At 38.0% G+C, this 23400-nt stretch overlaps 1 protein-coding gene across 1 annotated transcript in view; it reads right to left on the bottom strand.

Annotated features, from left to right (window-relative positions):
- SNRK (SNF related kinase) overlaps positions 1 to 23083 on the bottom strand; it is a 30251-nt gene extending 7168 nt beyond the window's left edge. The window contains exons 1-4 of the mRNA XM_009697684.1: positions 22985 to 23083; positions 20973 to 21666; positions 3317 to 3458; positions 526 to 738 (exon numbers count right to left, since the gene is read on the bottom strand). Of these exons, the coding sequence (XP_009695986.1) occupies positions 526 to 738; positions 3317 to 3458; positions 20973 to 21561 (944 nt within the window). The 5' untranslated portion in view covers positions 21562 to 21666; positions 22985 to 23083. The remainder of the gene's footprint in view (positions 1 to 525; positions 739 to 3316; positions 3459 to 20972; positions 21667 to 22984) is intronic.
- Between the last annotated feature and the right edge of the window lie 317 nt (positions 23084 to 23400).

The following is a 23400-nucleotide window of genomic DNA, read 5'->3' as shown; positions in this document are numbered from 1 at the left end:
CCCACAATTTTAAGTCCTCTTTCAGTTTTGGGAATATTTTTAGAAATGTGGGGCTTTTAATCTTTTAGAAGAAACCGTGTAGCTTTCTAGAAAGCTCACTCAGTTTCAAGGACTATTTTGCATTACATAGCTAAAAGGAATAGTATTTTAAATTAACAAAGATTCAGCTATACCGGAAACGTACTAAGGGAAAAATGCTAGAATTTATCACCTCCAAATATGCATGAGATATGAAGCACAAGTAAAAGCATGGATTTCAAAGCAGTTACGTTCGCTCAAGACTGCCAACGACCGCAGGAACCGAACACTGTTCCAACACATTTTCTTGAAGTTTTCCCTAAAGTTGGGTCTACTTAAGTATTTCTCATCCTAGAATACCCTATCACAGAGCAAGATTGTAATATTTTGTTTATTAATTGAACAGCTTGATATTTAAACACTGAAGTGCCCAGGTTCCCATGCCATTCTTTCATCAAAAGCGACAGATGCACAAAACAAATTGCATATAGAAAACTGATGACTTACTCCACTATTGTATCTCGGTCTGCTATATCACCAAGAACCATGCGTTGTATTATACTGTTGTGTTCCTCCTCGGACAGATTCTTATATGACACAAGAGGAATATTGTATTTTGTTGCAGGAGACGGGTCAACTCCTTGGAGCCATGCATGGTTTTCAATTTCTTCCAAAGATGCCCTTCGCTTCGGGTCTCTCTGCAACATCCGTGTAATTAGACTGTGAATAAAAAATAAAGCTAAACAAAATGCACTCATGCGTTTAAAAAGCAGTCATTGTAAGGGCAACATTAGGAAGAAATTTTCTGCTGTCGGTCCACATAGATCTTTAGAAGTCTCTACAGTAAGCAACGTGATGGGAAATTGTTTATTCTCAAAGACATTCCAAATATTGCTGAACTGAAACAAACAATTTACTTATTAAAAACCACCATAAACACTGCAGTTTTCATTTACTATGCTTAGATTCTTAACCTGATTTTTCCGGTTTGTTTGTTTTAAATAGGTCTTAGAGGGCAACTGTCACAGCCTACAGGCTGGTCTGTAAAATAATAGAAATGTAATTTTCTATTATTGCTGCTGTCAACAAGAATATGGAATGGCAAGATAAGTAGAAATATTTTTTTCTGAAATAGCTATCAGACATTCGATTCTTCGGTATCCCTGAAAGACCAGGCATCTGTTCTATCCATAGAGGAAAAAAAACAACCCAAAACACTATCTGGGATGACGAAGTGACAAACCTACTCATGGGTTGATATCGAGTCTTTACAAGTGCTGGAAAGGAAGTGCATAAATTCCCCAAATAAACAGAGAAAGACGACTCGATTAGCACAGCACATCTTTGTTCACTTACTATATGTGAAAAATTCTTGGGGGAAGTAGTTTTGGCTTTGCACAACAAACAGAACACGGATATACAGTTTTGGTGCCAAAGTTTCAATGAAGTTTTATTGCTCCAACACGTGGAATGAAAATTCTGCGGTTCTCACATAATGCTTTTTATTGCACTAACTACACTATACCATGCAACTTCAAACTGCGCGGCCACACAAGTCACAAAGGTAATCACAAATTATTTTTTCTTTTTAGTGTGAGACGAGGTATGGAATTAAAAATGGAGGTTAATTCAGACTTCTTAAAACTGTACTGTAAAAGAAGAACGTCACATATATACTCAGTAGCTGTGGTCTCTGCCTTTACCAAAAGGAAAGGCGGGGGGAGACGTGGGAGCCTTGATTTTCCTTGCTTTTGTCAATATTATGACAGAAAGAGAATAAACTATATACTTCATTTGACTTTTTTTTTTTTAAACTACACCTGTAGTAAAGCCCCACAAATGTACCACGTGTGCCTCCTGCTTTAAGCTCGCTTATGCAAACCACCAAGAACGCTTTCACTCCGAGCGGGAAGTTTAACCATTCCCAGAGTCTTTTCCCCAAGAAAACCTAAGCTATAGAGGACTTCCGTAACCGATCCTACGTTGCTGATGCATCGCGTAGAGAAAGCAGAGCTACTTGGGCCTTTAAGCAAATTAGCGTTAGCCGATATATTAAGCTGCAAAAAATAAATTTCCTGGCCTCAGCACAGCATGCAGCATCTCAAGAGATTTACTCGACAGAATTCACTGATAAGAGCTCTCTTTTAAACCTCTTCCTGTATTGTATTTTAAACCTCTTCCTGGACGCAGAGCTCTTCAACCTGCCGAGAGCCCTGACAGCAGCTTTTCCACGTTACTGGAAACGCTAAGCACTCACGACAAGACACGAAAACCAGCTATGCCATCATGTTAGGCGTTAGATTCCCAGACCACACGGATGACAGGCGAAGAGAGGAAGGGGCAGTATGACCACCGCTGTAACAAACTCCATTCTGTATCAAACAACAGAATCCTAGATGCTGCTTTAGGGTTTTTTTGACTGGACCAAAGGCATATTTTCAAGTATTTATAAAGGCATCTGGACTTTCCTATTGAAAATGAAAAGATACTCTATTGCAGATTCAAGAACCCAACCAAATGTTGTAAAACAGTCTAAGTGAGGCAACTGGGATATACATTAAAAGGACTGGAGAGGTCATTAACCGATAGGGAAATATGGGAAATAACTGGAACATATCAAAAAAATAAAAAAGTTGCAGTGAACACTGCAGAAAACAGCACCACATCAAAATGAGTCATGATTCCCAAGTGGCATATGGTATTCGCAGACCGAATATTTTTCTCCCTTGATCGCCTAGAACGTTGATTTGGAGTTGCAATTTCAGTAGGAGAGGAGCAAAACTTGCCGTGATATCCTTGCGTTTTGACAACTTGCATTTTGAACAGAAATCTATAGGAATCATTACCTTTTTAACCCCTGCCACAAAATACTCTCAGCAACACCTTGTAATTTGCCCAGCAAGAGCAGTGGCCAAAGCCAGGCAGTGGTGAGCAGCTTCTTCAATCATTTATAAAATGCATGACAACTGAGACACATAAAAGAAAGATACATTGTGTAAAATCAAAATAGAGTTTCATACGAGTCTGGGGGAAAAAAAAATATTGGCAAAAAATATCATGGGATTAACCTTTAGTAAGAAGAGATGCAAAGAATAAAAAAAATGCCATATTGGTGCCCAAGAAACTACTCAATCAACGTGAAGAAATACAAACAACTACGCAAAAGCAGTAGGCATAATATCTTATTAACAGGCAAGGAATATTCCACACACTGGTAATATGGTATGGGGAAGTCCCAAAGGCAATGAGAATCCACCACTCCTATGAACGCTTCCAAGTTCTCTAGTACTCTACTTACTCTTTACATTCTTTGGACACATGAGGTGGCACCGTGTATTTGCAGTCCATTATCATAGTCAGAGTTTCACTGTCATTTGCTTCTTGAAATGGTGGTTGTCCACAAACCAACATGAAGAGGATGACCCCCAAACTCCATATATCTGTAAATATAAAATAACTGTTGAGGAAACAGACAAAACTGCCATCAAAACTGTGAAATATTCTTGAGATGCATAGGAGGGTGATTACTCTCACTCTTGATTATAAGCATTATTTAAGGAATTTGCAATTCCGCTGAAGCACAAAATACAGTAGTTCCATTGTTTGACAGCTTTTATCATTTTAGAGGGAAAAACAAAACAAAACAAAACATGTCAGAATCCATGACTTCAAGGATGCATAACAGTTTAAGATGCGTAACACCTTCGACAGCAAAGTGTTAGATAAAGCTGAAGATAATCTGGCCACTCAGAAGACAAGAATTCATTACCCTTTTCTTCACAGGTAGGCACAGATTATTAAAGAGATTTGTATTCAACGCACGTTCCTTTCTGAAGGACTAGCATAAACTGTTCTGAGTATCGCTTACATGTTGCCCTATGAAGTAAGAAGTTACAGAGAAAGTCACTTATTTCAATAAGACCAATGTAGAGATGTTTCTCCTTCAGTGGTGTTGCTTTAAAATATTCTTTGCTACTTCCAATAATAAATTATTTAATTTATGTAAAACCACCGTCTTACACTAATCATATTACGAGGTGTGGGGTGGTGTTTTTGGTTTGGTTTGTTTTAATACCAAACATAACAACTAACAGTGATCTCCACTACACTCTGGGAGTCTTCTTGTTTCCTTCTAATTCCTGATTGCATAAAATAAAATAAAAACCCCCAAACATTTAACAACTTTCTTGTTCCCCAGTGAAATGACATACCAAAAGATGAAAAAGCAGCACTTCTGGGCATGAAACCCTTTAGTTGGTTTTTACTCACTGTAAAAGCTAATATTTAGTTCAAATCTTTATTAAGAGTTTGCCTAAAAGAAAATATTTCACAAGTCTCACTGCATTCAAGACGAGAAGCTTAAATATCAAGAAATATAGCCTAATGCAGAAAAATAAGTAACTGACTCCAATACATGCTTAGAGAAAAGGCCACGCTCTTAAATTTCACATCAAACTCCACGCTCTGGAAATTTCAGCAGCAATTTTGGGTGTCTCGCCCTTGCATTCCCCAGGTCTGTACCCAGTAAAATCAAGTAAAGAGCTGAAGCGCGAGAAGCGACGAGGTAAAAGGGGCGAGGTGCTGGCAGGAGGCTCTGGCCTGGAAGGACCTACAAGAGGGAACCCCACCACATTACCTACCCAACTACATTTTGCTTTCTGTGGCCTACTCAAAATACCTGCCATGCCTTTAACGGTGATGGATGGCTACAATGTTATTTTATAATGTAAATCACACACATTCATCCCTAGAACAATGACTCATTTTGCTAGTTACAACCCATTCTTCATACGGTTTGGCTGACAGAGGGACAGAAACACTACATGGTAATTTTCTTTACAGCTCTAATTTGTAGTAAGTGTATGCTATTAACTCAGACGGTTATTTGATTTCTGTTATGCTTACTAGGGCCTCGATCCTGTACGTACTGAGCATTTTGAGGCAGGTACACCATTTCATGTATACCTGCAAATTCAACATGACTATTCCCATGTTTAAGATTCAGTAAGTGCTTTAATACTTTGATAGCCTGATGCCAGAAAGCCAAATGTTCTGGAATATAGGATTTAAAAAAGCCTCACAAGACAAGAGAGGTGGTTTCACCTAAGAGGTACACCTTTAATTTTGTAAAGCTATTTATGCCTTTCTCCTGCCGTTTAGTTTGAAAGTGGCCAAAAAGTTTTGCTGCATTATCTAGCTGCCACCACACAACAGATTACAAGAATTCATTTTTGCAAGCACATAAACCATGTGAATTTATGCATTTCTATGAACAGTCCTCTTTTGGATATCAATGTCCTTCCTTTAAGATCTATTTAGCGGTACGATCTATCCTAGCATCCTGTTTGACACTCCCGACACACTCATAGAATCATTATGGTTGGAAGAGACCTCAAAGATTATCAAGTCCAACCGTATACCCGATGCCACCATGCCCGCTAAACCCACTAAACCATGCCTTGAAGCGCCGCATCTAAATGTTTTTTTTTTTGAACACCTCGATAGAACAGAATGTTTCATGTCTCCTTTCAGCTTGAAGTATTTTAGAAGAGTCCACACAGTATTCACAGTTACAGACAAAATATGTTTGGTATGAAAGAGTAATACACATTGGCTAAATTTAAGTCAAGAGAGAAATACTGGAGAGGGGAGCAATATAATTAAACCATAAGTTAAAAATAAGCATATAAAAATTCAGGTAGAAGGAAAAACACAATATTCTAAGAAATCAAGTTTAAAACAATAAGACAGTCCTGAGAAAAGGATGGCATTCACAGTAAGACAACAATCAAAGTTCTGTGACATCATCATATAGAGGAAACTCTAGCAGACCTTGACGTTTCAACTGCACTGAGTAAATACTGAACACCCTTAAGAATTTTCTTTTAGAAAGTAGCCTCCTAATCAATTTTCTATTTGACACACACGGCTTCTTTCCTTGGATATACATACACGTCCCTGCATTTCAATTTGGAAGGATTTGTGATGACAGATGCTGTTTTAGTTTTCCAAAAGTTATTTAGATAAACATGTACGTACATTTATTTTATAAAAAGAATTTAAAAATAAGTAACACTTTTCAGAGGCAGAACCCAACTGATCCTCTAAATGCAAAAAAAAAAAAAACCCACAACTATTGTTTGCTGCAAGACAATGTCCAGTTAGATATCAACCTGTGTCTTTTGACAAATAAAGCACCAATTACTGATTAGCCAGCACATAACGGAGAATTTTGTATATTTTTCTTTCACTAGTTACTATATTTTGCACTCCATATCCATGGGTCTTTCCAGATAAGAGCTGCAAATGGTGAAATGAAACAATGTTTTTCTTTTTTTTTTTTAATACAACTGCATGAAAAAATAGAACAAAACCTCTCGTTAACAGTGAAATATCAATCATGCATTGAACTGCTATTGTATTTCATTGTACCATGCATTTTGCGTTACTAAAAAAGGCATCACGTGTATGCAGAAAAAAGTTTTGTTCGAAATTAAAAATGCTGCTTAAGACCTTTTGACTATGTCGTATTATCTAGATATTCTTATGCTCTCAGTGAAGAGCACTATGGTAGCAACAACTACACTTTATCTCATTTTTACACACTGCAGGCAAAGCTTACTATTACACTTTTCTGACAGATGTGTATTTTGTTAGCTTGCCAGCACAGCAGATGCTTATTCTGATGTGACCAAGAAATAATAGTGGACAGAAACTATTACATGGCTTTTATTCTCACCATATTTTTATAGCTGTGGCTGAGTATCAACTTCATTGCTTCTACAGTTACAGCTGCTAAAATGACTCAGCTCGGAGCATCAAGGACACAGCTGAGCAGCCTAAGCAGACTTAAAACTATACTAATAACTAGGAAGCAAGAAAACAGTGTGCCTAAGTAAGTCTAGTCTACACGGAAAGACTGACAAGATAGATGTCATCTTGGGGTCATCTTCACAAGCTCTCCAGTATCATATTATAGCAAGCCTCTCCTTGTTTATGGAAGGAGAGCCAAGTGTTTGGATGTCTGCAGGTGTGTTAAGAGGAAACGTTCAAGAGTTCTGTCTTGCCCCTTCATATGCAGACTCTCCAATCAAGGGGTTGCTCCCTTGTCCGTTTTCCGTGCCATGGTTTAGCTAGGCCCACTCACTTGTTTGCAACTCCACATGCAACTAAAGCAAACCAACCAACCTGCTGAATGATGCAACATCTCTCATAAGGCTCTCCGCTCAACTGCAAGTTGCCACCTTGTTAAAGGTAAAGGCGCAACGGAAAATGTACATGGTGCTACAGCTACATCTAAGAAAAATAGACAAGACTCACAGTTTTTGTGCCCCCTAAAAGTGACAAAACTTACTTTGTCAAATCTTCCAGCAGTTTCTGTCCTACATCCAAGTGACCAGAGGTCACCCTACAGATCTTTGGTCACAGGTGTTTGCAGAAGTTTTTGATACTCTTTGACTGGAAAAGTTGTGTGATGGCCAAGCTCACTCCTATGTTTTGCCATCCAATATTTCAAGCAACAATCTACAGGTGTTTAAGAAAAAAAAGATAAATACTTAATGAATCACCATAATAGTGAATCACAATAATTAGGAGGGGTGTTGCCAGCAGGTCAAGGGAGGTGACCCTTCCCCTCTGCTCAGCACTGGTGAGGCCACACCTGGGGTGCTGGGTCCAGTTTTGGGCTCCCCAGTACAAGAGAGATATGGACCTACTGGAGAGAGTCCAATGAAGGGCCATGAAAACTGTTAAGGGACTGGAGCATCTCTCCTATGAGGACAGGCTGAGAGAGCTGGGATTGTTCAGCCTAGAGACGAGAAGGCTTGGGGAGGGGATCTCACCAATGTACACAAGTACCTGAAGGGAGGGTGCAAAAAGGAGGGATCCAGGCTCTTTCCAGTGGTGCCCAGTGACAGGACTTGGGGCAATGGGCACACACTGAAACCCAGGAGGTTCCCTCTGAGCATCAGGGAACACTTTGTCACCGTGAGGGTGACCCAGCACTGGCACAGGTTGCCCAGGGAGGTTGTGGGGTCTCCATCCTCAGAGATATTCAAAGCTGTCCGAAAACGGTCCTGGGCAACCAACTCCAGGTGTTCCTGCTCGAGCAGGGAGATTACACCAGCTGACCTTCAGAGGTCCCTCACTGGAGTATGCAGCACCAACAGGAAAACTACACTTCCTCTTGCCCATGAGCAGCAGAGCATTCTAGAGAAGCCAAAAGCATGACACAGCACAGCAAGAACTAAAATAACGTTGATAGTGTGAACACAGAGAACTTGAATGCTCCAGCTAAACCAGCACAGGGTTGTCTCAACTCCACTATAACACAATTGTTTTTCACTTCTCACACCAAACACAGTGTAAAGGATGGTTAAGTGTGAAGGAAGTGGTAAAAAGAGCTGACAGAAAACAGGAAATATTACACAAATTTTCAAAGTGACTTCATTTGAAATATACAAACCCTGCAAGAACAATGGAAAAATGAAACTGGTATATAAGAAGCGGATTATTCACTGGTATTTCAGAACTACCACAATTATTCAGACAACAGCTGCATGCAATCCTAAACAAAATAAGAACAGTAACAACAGTATCTTGCCCTTCCCAACCTACCACAAAATTTCATATTGCCACTTTTTCCAAGACACAGACACAATGCTGGATGAAATTAAAAAAAAACTCACCACACACAGAATTTTTACTGGCAGATCTGTTTCCAGGACAACAGAAATCCCTGCCAGTTTTGCATTGTAAAGTTTTTATTTTGCATGTTTTGAAGAGGCTTATAAGTTGATATAGGTAATACTACCCAAAAGGCGAAACAGTCTCCTCTTTGTAAAAAGGATACATAAACTTGAGGGTTAAAAGTCTTACTGATTTGTAAATATCTCTTCTAAATTTAAATAGGTGATCTACATTCCCAACATGCAAGTAAGCTTAGACATGTTGGTTTGCTAGCCGTTGGTGTAACTTGAAATCCAAGGTTTAGAATGTGAAGTCTTCAAAGCAGATATTCCAAAACAGTAAGTCAATACCCACATATCATTTTGAAAGATTTAAAAGACAGTTAAATGACTATATGGTACATATATAAGAAATGTTAATGTTTGTGCCTGATTTATTAGTTTTAAACCATTCTATACATGCAAAAATCAATCCTGTAACTGCACTTTCCACTTTTCTGTACTGGAGATCCATAGCTGCATATTTTTCAGTCAAATTCAGACTATACTGCAAAGATGATTTAAACAAAACAAAAATGCCACCTTCTATTTGAAGATACGATTTTTGTTCACCCATTTAATGTCATAATCACAGATACTATTCTGGAAACCAAGAATTCTCCAAAACGTGCAATCTGGCTGAGAGATTTAAGATCTTTAAGCATGGTTACCTTTGAGAAATTAGTAAAGGAGGATCAGATACTATTTAATATAATAACATTTGGTAAATATGCACTATTTCCCCAAACGATAAAGGAAGCCAAACACAGGAATGTTCTTTACCATGCTGTTTTGGCCTGCCATAATCAGTGCTGCTCTATTATTCTTTCCTATTAATGAAGAGGAAACTCATCAGTCCTCTGGATCCCAGGGAACCTAAGAAAGATGGAGATGGTTTGCCCTCAACTGATCAAGTGCTTTGATCAACACTTGGTCAGTATGTGCTGCCCACTCCTGTGCTATTGCTGATTTCTGCCCACATACTAGGTGTAGCAAAATGGGAGTAACCCCTCCTGTGGGACAGACCACTTCTACCAGCAGACAAATGGCACCTTGATCCTTCATTTCTAAATCCCAAAGAGTATTCTTACCCTATGACAAAAGTGGGTTTCACTCAAACTGAGTGAAAGCCTTAGTCAAGATCTAGTGATTTGGTCAAAAGCACCAACTGTGACAAGACAGTTGCGTACACAGATTAGAAAGATGTTGGAGCAGCAATGAAATACGAGCTTGATGTCTCAAAGCACCAACTGTGACAAGACAGTTGCGTACGCAGATTAGAAAGATGTTGGAGCAGCAATTAAATACAAGCTTGATGTCTCATTAAAGCTAGGCTTTTGAAAGAAGTAGCATCTTTTATTAGACCAGCTAATAACTGGGGAAAGGGGGAAGAAAAATAACTCAAAGGTTTAAGGAACAGAAGTGTTTCTTTAGATCTCCACACACTTGTGAAAACATGCTTTTTTTGGTTTTTAAGTGAATGTAGCCCTTATAGTATGTTCTTAATTTGATATACCTTATGTCAACTCAGGGGAAAAATCCCAGCTGAGACCGTTTCCTGCTTTCACACATTATTAGAAGCTGTAGATGTACATTTAAAAGCAAAGACGACAACATCTGTTTACATTTTTACCCATTCACTGAACGGTGCTGGTTCACTAAAGGGTTGCACGAGCACCAAAGTCAAAAAACCACAAAGGAGAGCGCAGAACTATACGGGCAGGAGCTGAATGCAGAGCAAGACTGCTTTTTTGAGACCTGTTAAATGGGTTGTGCCATCTTAAAAAAAAAATCTCACCTCAGTTCAATGCAAATATGGTTTGACATACAGTATACACAGTAAAAAAAAACTCTGCAGAGATCTACCTCTCCTCCACCTTCACACCCCTGGTAGACCATTTTAAGATAATATATTAGCTATGGTGCTACGTTAATGCTCAAAAAAATAACCAGGTTTTAGACAAAACTTTTACATATTGTAGTAAATTTACTACTGGATAGTTTAAGCAGATAAAGCAGAAGGTTTTGTAAGTAAAACTCCTTGTCTTGGGCTAACGACTCAGCATACATGTTCAGCTATATCCCCTTATCACAGCTCAGAACTCAGGTGCCAGCCCCAATTCTAGATTTGAGACTCTTAACTGAAGGAACATGGGGACGAAAAGGGTTACAGAGACCCACCTTTAGAAGAGCAGATTTAAACAAGAATTTATTTTTCACCATTTCGAGGGTGTTGGTTTTTTTTACTACTCTTAGTAATTAGCACGGACGAAAAGGGTTACAGAGACCCACCTTTAGAAGAGCAAATTTAAACAAAAATTTATTTTTCACCATTTCGAGGGTGTTTTTTTTTACTACTCTTAGTAATTAGCAGTTGAAGGCTTTCTGGAAACTGCTTATTTCTCCTCTCCTCCCCTCCAAGGGACATCTACTCTGCTCTCTTCAGAGAATTGGTGGAAAAGTAGAATTTGAGCCCGGTTACAGAGACCCACCTTTAGAAGAGCAAATTTAAACAAAAATTTATTTTTCACCATTTCGAGGGTGTTTTTTTTTACTACTCTTAGTAATTAGCAGTTGAAGGCTTTCTGGAAACTGCTTATTTCTCCTCTCCTCCCCTCCAAGGGACATCTACTCTGCTCTCTTCAGAGAATTGGTGGAAAAGTAGAATTTGAGCCCGACATGCCGCATGCATTTTAGCATGCTTATAACCTGTAAAACATCAAATGATGATGGTGAAGGCAGGCACACTTGTATACTGCAGCGGCCAAAATCAAGGTCTCTTTCAAAAAGCACAGTGAAGATCTCAAGATGCAATTGAGCCTTTAAATTGAGTACCAGAAACTTAAAACTGCCACTGCTATCACAAGAATAAAATAAGAGAGATTACGACTTTTAAAAGCACTAATAGCTAGCTGTAGCAGAGAATATTTTATTGTTTTAAAAGCCATTAAATAATGTTGATCAGGAAAGGACTGTTGAAGCAGGATTCCCAGAACCATGACAACTAGGGCTGCATATAGGCAACTTCCTTACATAACATGAAGTCACTGCCATAGAAACCAAACTACGTCATTAGCTGTTGATGCTACACTCGTCTTAAAACACAGGGCACTCAAACATCTGTTACGTTCAAGTCTGTACACTGCATAAGGATATCCATATTCATCTGCTTAACCACAGAGCTGGGCTTCACCATTTCATTAGATATTAATTGCTTTCTAAAGTTCCTGATTTACTCCTAAAACACGTACTACAGATTTCAGAAAGTTAGTTTGTGACGTAGGGGATCCTTATAGCTTAAGATTTACCCAAATTTCTACCATTCCTCAGAAGTCAGACATTTGTCACACTTTATATATGCTATGTGAATTTGTGATTTTAAGCAGCTAAAAATCCACACTCATTTTGGAATAGACACATTCACATTTAACTACATAATGTAAACTAAGTCTGCTTATTAAAGTTGTTTAATTCAGACCTTGATAGGAAAAAAGAATGTTTTTTTCTAACTTAAACATAGAACTGCTTAACAGTTTACACACTGTATATTGTTCAGTTAATAAGATGGATCTTTCTACAGAAAGTCTGCTTCTTCAGAAGTCATTTGTAATATTGAGTAAATTTAGTCAGGTTTTAGATATTTCTCGTTGCAACATTTACTGTAACAGCCAAACATTATAGTTATCTTCTACTAGAAGCCACTTAAGCAAAAAAAGAAAACAAATCACCTTTTATGGAGATGACAGAAACATCTACGTGTTTATTTTGCCACTGCAGAGCTATCAATGGACTGCGGATAAACGAAGGGTGGAAAGGGAGCCCAACTTCCAGCATCGTGGGCAATGACCCTAACCACTAGCTTAAGACATTAACGAGAATGTCATCACCGCTGCTGCTACAACCTCTTCAGAGCAGATTTCTGGAAGACAGCCCAACGCTTAGAAACCTGTTGAAGACAAGCCTTGAGAGACACTCAACACATCAGCACTTCAATATCAAGTTCTTCTATGCAAAGCTAAATAGGAAAATCGAATGTAAAGATCATCAGCATCTCTGGGCACGTTCAGGGCTAGTCAGCGACTGGGCAATATCTGAAGGCTGCCGTTTTGAACTCAGACACAAAATCCCATCATGAACTACCCTATTTGGATTAGAATTTAGGAGTGGAACCTTCATTGGGCTCAGGAGTAGGTACAGGCTGATAACTCATGAGGACAACAGTGGTAAATGTGCTTGTTACAAGCTGAAATTTAAGATCCTGTTCACAGTATAGGCTATGGAAAACAGAATGAACACTCAAAATTTACAGCATAGCTTCACATAATTGTCTGAAGAACTAAAACACAGTTTAAGAGTAAAAATTCCTATGACAAGTCAAACGCTGCAGAAAATGAGACTTCTATTAGAAGCAGTGATGAAAGAAATCACATACTACAGTATAAAAGGATAAAGCTGGTATCATACTACTGAATTGTTTGAATGGTGCCTGTTACATTGTTGCTACACTTGTGCTTCAAAAAGAGAATAAGAAAAGTATTTCCACCCCTGTATAAGCTAGAAAGCTTAAAAAAGTTGCATCCCTTGCACAAAGTCAGTAGCAAGATAGTATAGAATAATTGTCTTAATGATTTCAGCATTTCTATGTATCACAAGTATTTTTACGCTACCATGTGCGCAGACTGCTGGTAAATCTGGAAGATGCTCAAACTGGACCAGTCGTAAAATCTGAAGAGTATAGGTAAAGAACAAAGATTACTTTTTCATAGATACCCAGTTTTTAGGTGACTGAACCATTCTTCCATTCTTTAACTCTCAATGAAACAAGCTTTGAATAAACTTGAGTACTGACCTCTCTAGTTTTCAGAGATGCCACTGTCTGTTAATTCAGGTTTGTTTTCTTTCTCTTTGTAAAATGGGATTTATTTTTCCCTTGCGGAAGGCTGAGGAAGAGATCAACCACCATCAATGCTAACATTTTCGAAATTAACAGGCAGAAATGGGCTTTCTCCTTGCTTTAAAGCACTACAAATCCAATTAAAATTACTATTAGAACACATAACAGACAAGAGAATTAGAAGTCTTTTCCTACCCCCATCCCTCCAAAAAAGAGCATAAATAGCAAATGGCATTTAGCAAATTATTTTCATAATTAGCTTATCTGTCTGATGAAACAGTCTGTTCTATATATGTTATTTTATTTGACTAAGACATGATCATCAGTAACTAGTCTTATCTTTGGAAGCAATTATTGTTTTCATTCAATCTGTACTTATTTTTCCCTGAAGACAATAGTATGGGTTTTGCTGGTTGCATAAAACTACTAAAACACAGACAAACAGTTCTTTATTTTTTAGTAACTACCACATCTCAAATTTCAGTAAGAATATTTTTAACAAAAACCACCACCGTTGAAAGGTCTTACTGAACACATGCCACTGCCTTTAGTCCAAAATAGCCTGTTTTACTCTGATTCATCAATTCTGCATTTAGAAATGCATTCTTTCTCCTTTGGTTTCTGCTGCTTAACCACATTTCAGAAGTCACTGAATCTACATTAAAAACACAAACAAAAGCAACATTTTCTGTGTGAATTCCAATACTGCTACTCCAGAAAATACTTACCCAGGATAAAAAACAATATTAATTAGGTAAACATGGAAGGAAGTTTTTTTGCTACATAAAACATGTTCTCAACATCATTTAACATTGACATATCAAAGCCTATACAGCACATACAGCTTCTGTACATATTTCACTGCAATGTTTTTCGTCTTTTTTTGTATATAAATATTAAAGACAATTTGCTCCTGGTATCTAAGAAATCCTATTTTCTGATCAACAATCTTTTCCTAAATATTTTAGCTGTACAATGTATAGTTTGTACTTTATTTATAAGAATTAACATCTTAGTACAGCTTTACACATGAATGCAAAACTTGAGCAGCTGGTTTATAACTAAGTAGTACACCATTGATTTAGGTCCCACCAAATCTGTGTTGCCAAATTAGTCAGCCACAGGCTGAACATAAGTAATCTGAATATTTGTTTGCAAGATACCTGAAATGAAGTTTCCCGGCTGTGGAGATGTATTTATCGTAATGAACGCTTGCTCCACAACAGCAGTCTGAAATATTATGAAAACTGTTCTTCCACGAACGGAGAGAGATGACTAAGAAACATCCCTACACTGAAGTTACAGTTTAGCTGACAACGGTAGTAACTGAAGACTATCTTGACAGCTTCTCCTCTGTATTTTCACTTGGATAAATTCTTCTTTGCTTCTACCCAGCAGTTTACTGGTGAATGCATTAAAACTTGTGCATAAAGTAATCCCAAATGGAACATAAATTATACCTCATAAATACTAGCCAGCACAGATTTACTGAGAAGTCATCAGGATCACAGACTCCACCCTTCATTATAGCCCCGTCGCATCATAACTTCACCTCTGAATACAAGGCTCCGATATCTGTAACAACACCCTCAAGTTGAGGCATTAAAAGCATTTTGTCAATAAAGTAATTAGACGGGGGGTTGGGGGGGCAGAATCAAAGGATAGCATACTACATAAAAACTGGACTCTCCTTTCATTACAACTAAATTTTACTACCTGCATACAAATTGACACAGAACATAAAAATAAACTCTTGGTTAACGCAACATGAATATCCTCAAGAGCGAAACTTTCTAAAAGTATTCTACAACCAACTCCTTACATCTGTCCTTTTTAAAAAGTATAAAAAGCTCATTTCTGATAATTTTTCAAATTTGGCTCTGTTTTTTCAGCAGTGTCAGATAGACTGCACTGGAGGGAGAAGGGAGGAAAGCCTGACCGCTAGGCCCAAGTACAGGAGGAACGCGCAGCACAGAAACACACGCGGTCCTCACATCGATTCCTTCTGTTTTGCTTTAAAAAGCATTCGAAGCTGAAAAGTAGAGCACGCAATTCTCTTAAAAATGCCCCGGCAAGGATCCTCGATGAATTTCAGTCAAATGAGTTGCTCTTACACAGAAGATGAAGTGAGCTACGCTGAGTTGATCTAACCCAACTTTGCTAACACAACAGAGGGGTAGGTCCTACCACCTTCCCCCAGAAGTCTAGTCCAAATGCATCCTTCACCTCCTTGGCACCGGGCTCTTCCACTCAAGGCTAAGGGAACAAACAGCTCTGCTAATCTGGCAGAAGTTAAGCCTGCAGAAAAGTTCACAGTTTTCTGGCAAGTTAGCTGTTAAAATCAGTTCATCAAATGGTCAGCCAGGCAATAGAGCGCAGCACACAAGAAGGGCTAGCTCTGCACTGATGCAAGCAAAACGAACCGGGAAGACCTCGGAGGCTTGAAGCAGATACGTGTTACACTTTTAGCTTTCTGCACCCTTACAGCTTCAAGCTCATTCTATAACTATAAAACTTCTAAAGTGTTGCAATACATTAAAAAGGGAGATTTTTCAAAATAAAACAACCAGTGAAAAGGTTTTTTGTAGGGCTTCTTGCTTTTCATTTCTGTGAAATTTGGCTATGATATTATTTTGGAGCACAGCGAAACTCCAAAATGCTGTCAGGTATGCTAAATGATTCAATACCGTGTATGGTTTGCAAGTATCTTACCACTTTCTTCTTTTTTTTTTTTTAACTCAAATCTGTCAAGTCGTATATTCAGCATTTTTATAGCATAAAAGATTACTGTACATACTCACTGGCCATTATGCTAATGTTAGTCATTCAGTTTGTGAATAAAGCGCTATACACATGCAGAAACATCAAAACTAGATTGACACAAGCCAGACAGGGTCATCAGGGCTCCTTAGCTATGCTCAAGCACCAGGTAAACATGACTGAACCTTTGAAAGACCAAACACCCTCCAGCAACACCATATGTAAGTAAGAAGCCCTTGCAAATGCTTGATGCAAAAAGAAAACAAAAGAATTTGAGATCAGTCCAATGGAGACAAAGCGGGTCTAAAAGCAGCATCACCATCTCAGGAAAGCGAGAGGTATGTACGACAAATCCTGTTTCCTTTAATAACCAAAAAGGTATGACTAGATAATGAATATATACATTCATTATCATCTTACCACATTGGCAGAAGATATCGAGGTCTGAGTGCAAGAAAGCCAGCATCTAACTACTAAAGGAACGGATGTTATCCAAGTGGTTGGCCTCTGCAACTTCCAAGAAGGCAGCAAGTTGGATTTGGACCACAAACTGCCCGTTGAATAGCACTGAGCTACAGTAACCATAATATTCTTGTTAGTCACGTCTTTTATGAAGAACATCTTGCCACCATTGTCTTGGTGTTGCTGTGACGAGAGATTGCAACGCTAAATAATTGTGATGGTCGCGACACCATTAATTGTGTATTACAGTACCGTTCTAGAGGCCTGTGCTCAACTGCGCTGAACAGACAACCCCAGACTTACAATCTGAATTTGCCCATTTCTCATCCCCAGGAGGATGAATTTACTCTGCAAATGTTTCTATGCACCTACAAACTCACATACAGAACACACGACTACAATAATAAAAACCTATCAGAAGTGTCAACGTCTTCCAGAATTACAGTAGCCTACACAGCACTTAATACTTTGTAGAGATGCCAAGCAGTTAAAATAGAACTTGCTCTCCTCTGAAAGAACTGACTATCTGAAAAACTGTAATTAAATTTTATCACCTAGCAAAGAAGTGATTTCTATTTATTTAACGATCCAATCTCTGTTGATGCTGGTAGAGCAAAAGAAAAAGTATTACCAGAAGCACGCTTTATTCTTTCTCATCTGTAGTTACCCACTTTTGAATACTGCTGGAGTTTGCTGGATTACACCACTGCTCGAGACAGAACTCTGTCTAATCTAAAATCATACGTCCATTTGATTTGCGAAATGAACTTTATGTGCAACAACAGTCCTCTTGCTTTCCTCTGACTAGAATAAATTTTAATTAAGTGTGGAAAAAAAACCATGGGAAACTACAAGCAACAGAACTTCTCATTATCTAACTCACTCAGCTTTTTGAAAAGCCCTGGGAACATATGATTGTTGCTTAATATTCCTCTTGCATCATTTTAACTACAGCCTTAAACACAAAAGGAAATGAGACACCTAAGTTAACTAGTCTCTTTTTAAGTCTGAAAGTTTTTAAGTAGCATCACAAAGCGGAGATTAATCCCTAAACTAGCTGAAATAGTTATCTTTTCGTAAAGCAAGCCTTTCCATTATATTTATTAAGCATATAACTTAATAAAAGACTTGCCCTGAATATTTCAGCTCTTTGTAGCACAAAATTGTGAAGTCTTTCCCTTTATGTACTCATTCTAATATTCGAAAGATATCAGAAAAGCCATGCTTATGGCAAAGGCCTTCGGCAAAAAAAAAACCATCCTATACCTTGATTAATTTTTCTCACAATAATATTGGCAAATATAACAACAACTCTGGATAAGTGAAAACAGGTGTGGGGGTTTTAAAATATTATAATGAAAGCAAACGTACCTTAACATGCACAGAGTATAAGTAGGGTAATCCTTTTTAATTTGGCATTTCAGTAAATTGAGTTGGTTTTCAAGTGGTCAGAGGCAGGACCACGTAGTTGCACTGGAGAAAGCATGACCTCCTTTCTCATAAGCAACTAGCTTTTAGATCGGTTCAGCTATAATGTCATTTCATCTTAACTGGTAAAAAAAATATCTTTGCCATTGTTAGCCATTATTATTGCAATATTAATAGCTCTTTTCAGCCAACAGCTGAATGAGTTCACAGCACTTTACCACTATTTCAGGTTATATATTCACACCTTGCATGTTACTAGCATCAAAATGTGACTGATGTAATTTCTCTTCTTTTGAAAAACGTCTACTTCCCAATTTGCACATATTTCTAGTCCACAAGTATGACCTCATCTTTGCATGAAAGTTTAAGGGTAGGAAAGGTTTACACAAGCTGGTTTCTCAGTTGCATAATTACATGGTTAGTGATAAATTTCCTAAACATATATGCTTTTAAGACTCTACATTTAAGACTCCATTTGGGGGAAGGAGGGCTTTAAAGAAGTCCCTAATATTTTTTTCTCCCCCTCCCCAAACTTTGCATTTAAAAATACACAAATAAGTCATATTTAGAAACCTTACATAGTGTATCTTACCTTTTTACCCACGGTTAGAAAGGGAAACCCCAGATTCATCAAGGTTGTTATCTTATTGGCAACTCGTAGTAAATTTTGATATTTTTATTCTGTAGCTATTGTACTGACAGTACTTTGGAGATTCTGCAGTGCATTACAAAGCGATGAAAACTGTGCCACTAAAAAAGTCAGAATACAAGCACTGCCATCTGTCAACTAGGATACGAGAAGTTCTAATATCCGATAACTGAGATAGTATACTGGGGAATAAGTAAGCAAAAACTAACCACTGATGTGTACTTAAATATTCTCAGAAAGAGAGCTTAACTAGCATCCTTAAACATCGGCTAGAAGAAATTCATTTTTTCTAGTTTTTCTACTGTTCACAACCTACTCTATACTAGCCAGACCTCCTCCTCTAGAAATCCATTCCACCATTTTCTTCTAGTACTATTCCGAAGTTTACCTAATTGCTTACAAAGTCTTCTAAGAAACATTTTATGTGATGCTACCATTCTTACATTTATCATTAGGAGGTCCAAAATATGCTTTGTTAACTACATAATTCAATTTGGACCATCTGGCCATAATGCTCCTAATGCCCACCCCAATCCTTCTTTCTTCCACACATCTTCAGTCGGGCAGCAATATCAAAACTTCATTTTTTTTTGCTCATCTTCCAAAATTTGACTGCTATTCTATTTTTCCAGAAAAAATTCACATAAGTCACTGTACTGAATATTTACCAAATGCCCTTTTCCATCTAGTTTGAGGCCACTGCAATCAGTTACAGTCATGCCTCAGGAAATTCTCAAAATAAAAACACAGAAGGCGGCAGGAGGTAGGATCTCTAGTTTGCCGCTAATAAAACCAGAACCAGCTCATCTAAAACATTTGACTCTAAACAGAAATCATTTTGTCAAGCGTCACTGCAGCCTCAACACGGATTTGCAAAACGACAAATAGCACAGACATCCAAAATTCCTAATTATAGCACACTTGAGTGTCCAGACCTATTTGAAGTTAGAAGCCATGAAGTGATATTCAAGTGTTTAAGCAAAGACTACAAGATCTACTACCTAAAAATATTTATATTAAAAGTAACGCAAGAATTTTAGTTCAACAGTGTGCAGGAACACCTTGTCAGCATACAAAATTAGTTGATTGTTTACCTCAAGTAAATTAGCAAAAAATTCGATAAGTCAGTCTTAATTTAAACCATCACTGCAACCACTACTGTAACTATAGCAAAATAGACACATAGCCATGTCCAGAGTCCTAAAGGGTGTTATTAGGACAGTAAAAGTATCGGCTATCGGGCACACAAGAACAAGAGGCATACTGACTACAATAAGCTATTTTTGAAGCATCATTTGGAATTATATGTACGTAGAGCCACAGAGAAAAAGAATTATTTGCAGTAGTCTGTCTAGCACACTCCACTTTCCAGCTAGGAACACGCAGACTAATTTACACATTACTATTTCTGTTACCGTTTACACAATTGGGAGCAACTGGGAACTCACCCCTTATTTTCAGTTCTCAGACAAGAAAAGGGCAGAGAGGGGGAAGAAGGAGTTAAAGCTGTCCGTAATTCCCGGTCTCCTCCTTCCACAGCCAAGTTAGTACTTATTAAAAATGGATTCCTGCCACCTTGCAGCAGAACACGTGAGCAGCCTGGGCTCACAATGTCATTCTTATATGGCTAACCTGAGCAAAGAAAATCACTGGGTGGCTGGGGATTTTTTGTGCGGGGTGGGGGGGGTGATGTTAAAACCAAATTAAAAATCAGGCACTTCTCTGAAAAGATGTGTCGTCTAACAAAGCAAATACAAATATACACATTGCATTCACATTACTATTAACAGAAAAATTAATTACAATGTATACAATTGCATCATTTCATACAAATAGAACTTTTAAGCATTTTTGAGAATGTTTGAGCATCTCCTTCAAACAGATCTGCTCCAGCACTAACTCATCCAGGTTATAATATTATTTCTTTCCACTTAGCTGGCTTCCACATATGGCATTACCTTGAAACAGAAAACAGAGCGGTACGACATCACGGTACTTAAGTTTAGATTACTGGTTAAATTCAAAGAGGACATACCCACTGCTGGTGCATCATATTCATCCCCAAGTAAAATTTCAGGAGCAGAATACGCGAGAGATCCACAGCTTGTGGTGAGCTTCTTTCCAGGCTGAAATTTGTTGCTGAAGCCAAAATCAGTCAATTTAACAAGTCCTTGTTTTTCAAAGAAGACCACATTCTCTGGTTTTAAGTCTCTATGAACTACGTGCAGTTTATGGCAGTAGGATATAGCATGAACTATTTGAGCAAAATATTTTTTTGCCAGATCCTCATTCAGACCTTCTTCATGTTTCATGATGTAATCAAACATATCTCCTCCATCACCTAGCTCTAAGATAAGATAAAGCTTAGTCTGGGTGTCAATCACTTCATATAGCCGTACTATATTGGGATGCTGCACCAGTTTCATGCATCTAACTTCTTGAAAAAGGTGTCCGGTGGCTAGAGTGTCCAGTTTGGTCTTGTCAATTACTTTTACTGCTACTTTTTCACCTGTAAAGACATGTCGAGCAAGTTTGACCACAGCAAAATGGCCTCTGCCCAAAGTTTTATCCAAGTCATACAATCCTGCAATTTTTCCATCATATCCTCGTTTGAAGCCTGCCATTCTGTTTCAGAAGACGAAATAATATTTCAGCTCTTTGGAAATGTGATCTTTTCATATAAGAGTATCCGATGCAAATAAATAGTCCATTGTCACTGCCAAGCACACCTAAAAATAAAGAGACAATATTATATATTTGTATAAAAATAAGCAAAGCTACTACCCTGTAATTCTCCTAAAGATACATTGGCACATTATTACAGATTACTTACGAAATTCTTCGGGGGTTTTTGCAAAGGGTTTGATAAGCCATGCTGTGGTAACCAACAGATTTCTGAAATCATATCATCAGTGCACTCGAAGTGCATTTCAACAGTGCAATAATGAAAATTTCTCTGAAACTCAGTGGCCTTCATGTTCTTAACCTAGAAACCTTTCAAGCAACACTTGAAGAAAACAGTGTTATAAGGACTGCTAGAATTGGCAAAGCTGAAATCTGTAACTTGTCCGGCTACATTAGAAATCACCCAGGCAGAATATTGACAAGAACATGACTGATTTATCTTATTTTTGGTATATTCCTTTATGCTGCAGCATGAGGCATGACTTTGGTCTTTTACCTTCTCCCTTTTAACTGCTCCCTGTTTAGCAAAGCTCAGACTGATATACAAGACTTAATTTTGTTACTCTAATTAGTTTCAGCATTAATCAATACTGTAATTACAACAAATGAACAAAGCTTTACAGGCTGAAATGCAACATTTGGGTTGGATGTACTCCTGGTGTTAAATAAAATGTCTTATTAAATATTTTGACTGGAGTTATAAAAACTGGTGATAAGAAGTTTGCATGTACGCTGCTTATGTTCAGCAGTCCTGGGAATGAGTCAGGAGAAGGGGAAGAAAATTGGGAGGGAAGGGGAGAGAACTCAAGAGTCCAGCTTATTTGCGCTGAACTCCTGCTTACTAGTAAGTTTGGCATTTAAGCAAACAAGATCCAACTTGTAAAATGTTCATATTCAAACCTGGTTTTGAAGGTCTTACGTCCCACTGCCATTTTTTTCCCACACACAAAAATCTCCCAAAAACTTTTCCGGCATCTTTAACTTAGATTGAGGTTTAAATAAAAATCTGTGGCTATCAAAAAGGTAACTATTTCTCCCACTTTGAGTGCACAGTAGCTAGAAATATGAAAATCAGATGGCTTATTGCCAACTCAATAAAATACAGAAAATATAGCTCTTTAGAATACATTTTCACAGTTTCAAAACTGAACTTCAAAAAGAAAATCTCTGAAAAGGAAGCTGGCAAACAGACAGCCCCTTACGTTAGTTATTCTCAAGTCAAAATGTAAGCATTAGATTAAAAACACTCCCTGCTAAACAAGTTATTTCACAGGCAGTGAAACTAATGAACCCGGTTTCAAATGGATTCAATTACAAGGTTGGGGGGTCCTATGAGGATTCTCTGATGTTTAACAAGCTCACCTTAGTGCTTCTCTCCATTGGAGCCATGGTGTAACTGCTTCTCTAACCAGCTGTCTACTTCCACAAAGTCCGTGAGAACTCAGTTTGAGACCTCCAGCCCTGTAAAATTTGAATGACATCAATCAACTTCTGAAACCTCATAACTTAAACAAGGAACAGGGTAAGTGTAACAATCATATAAACATTGAGGTTTGGGTTTTTCTTTTTCTTTAAAGATAATAATCAAGCTTTAAAAAAATGCCATTGCATTTTGTGTTACTGTACCCTTCCACTCTACTACTAAGCAATACCCTTCAGATGCTCTTCCAAAAACCACACCACTAGCAGATGCCATAGTATCAAAATCGGGGTTAGCATATCTGCTTCCCAACACATCCCATACCGCTCACCTTACCAAGTTTACCCTACCGCTCCCA

This window comes from Cariama cristata, unplaced genomic scaffold, assembly GCF_000690535.1.
Source record: "Cariama cristata isolate BGI_N322 unplaced genomic scaffold, ASM69053v1 scaffold3203, whole genome shotgun sequence".
NCBI lineage: Eukaryota > Metazoa > Chordata > Aves > Cariamiformes > Cariamidae > Cariama > Cariama cristata.
Note: the sequence above shows the minus strand (reverse complement) of the source record. Positions and strands in the feature narration are given on the sequence as shown.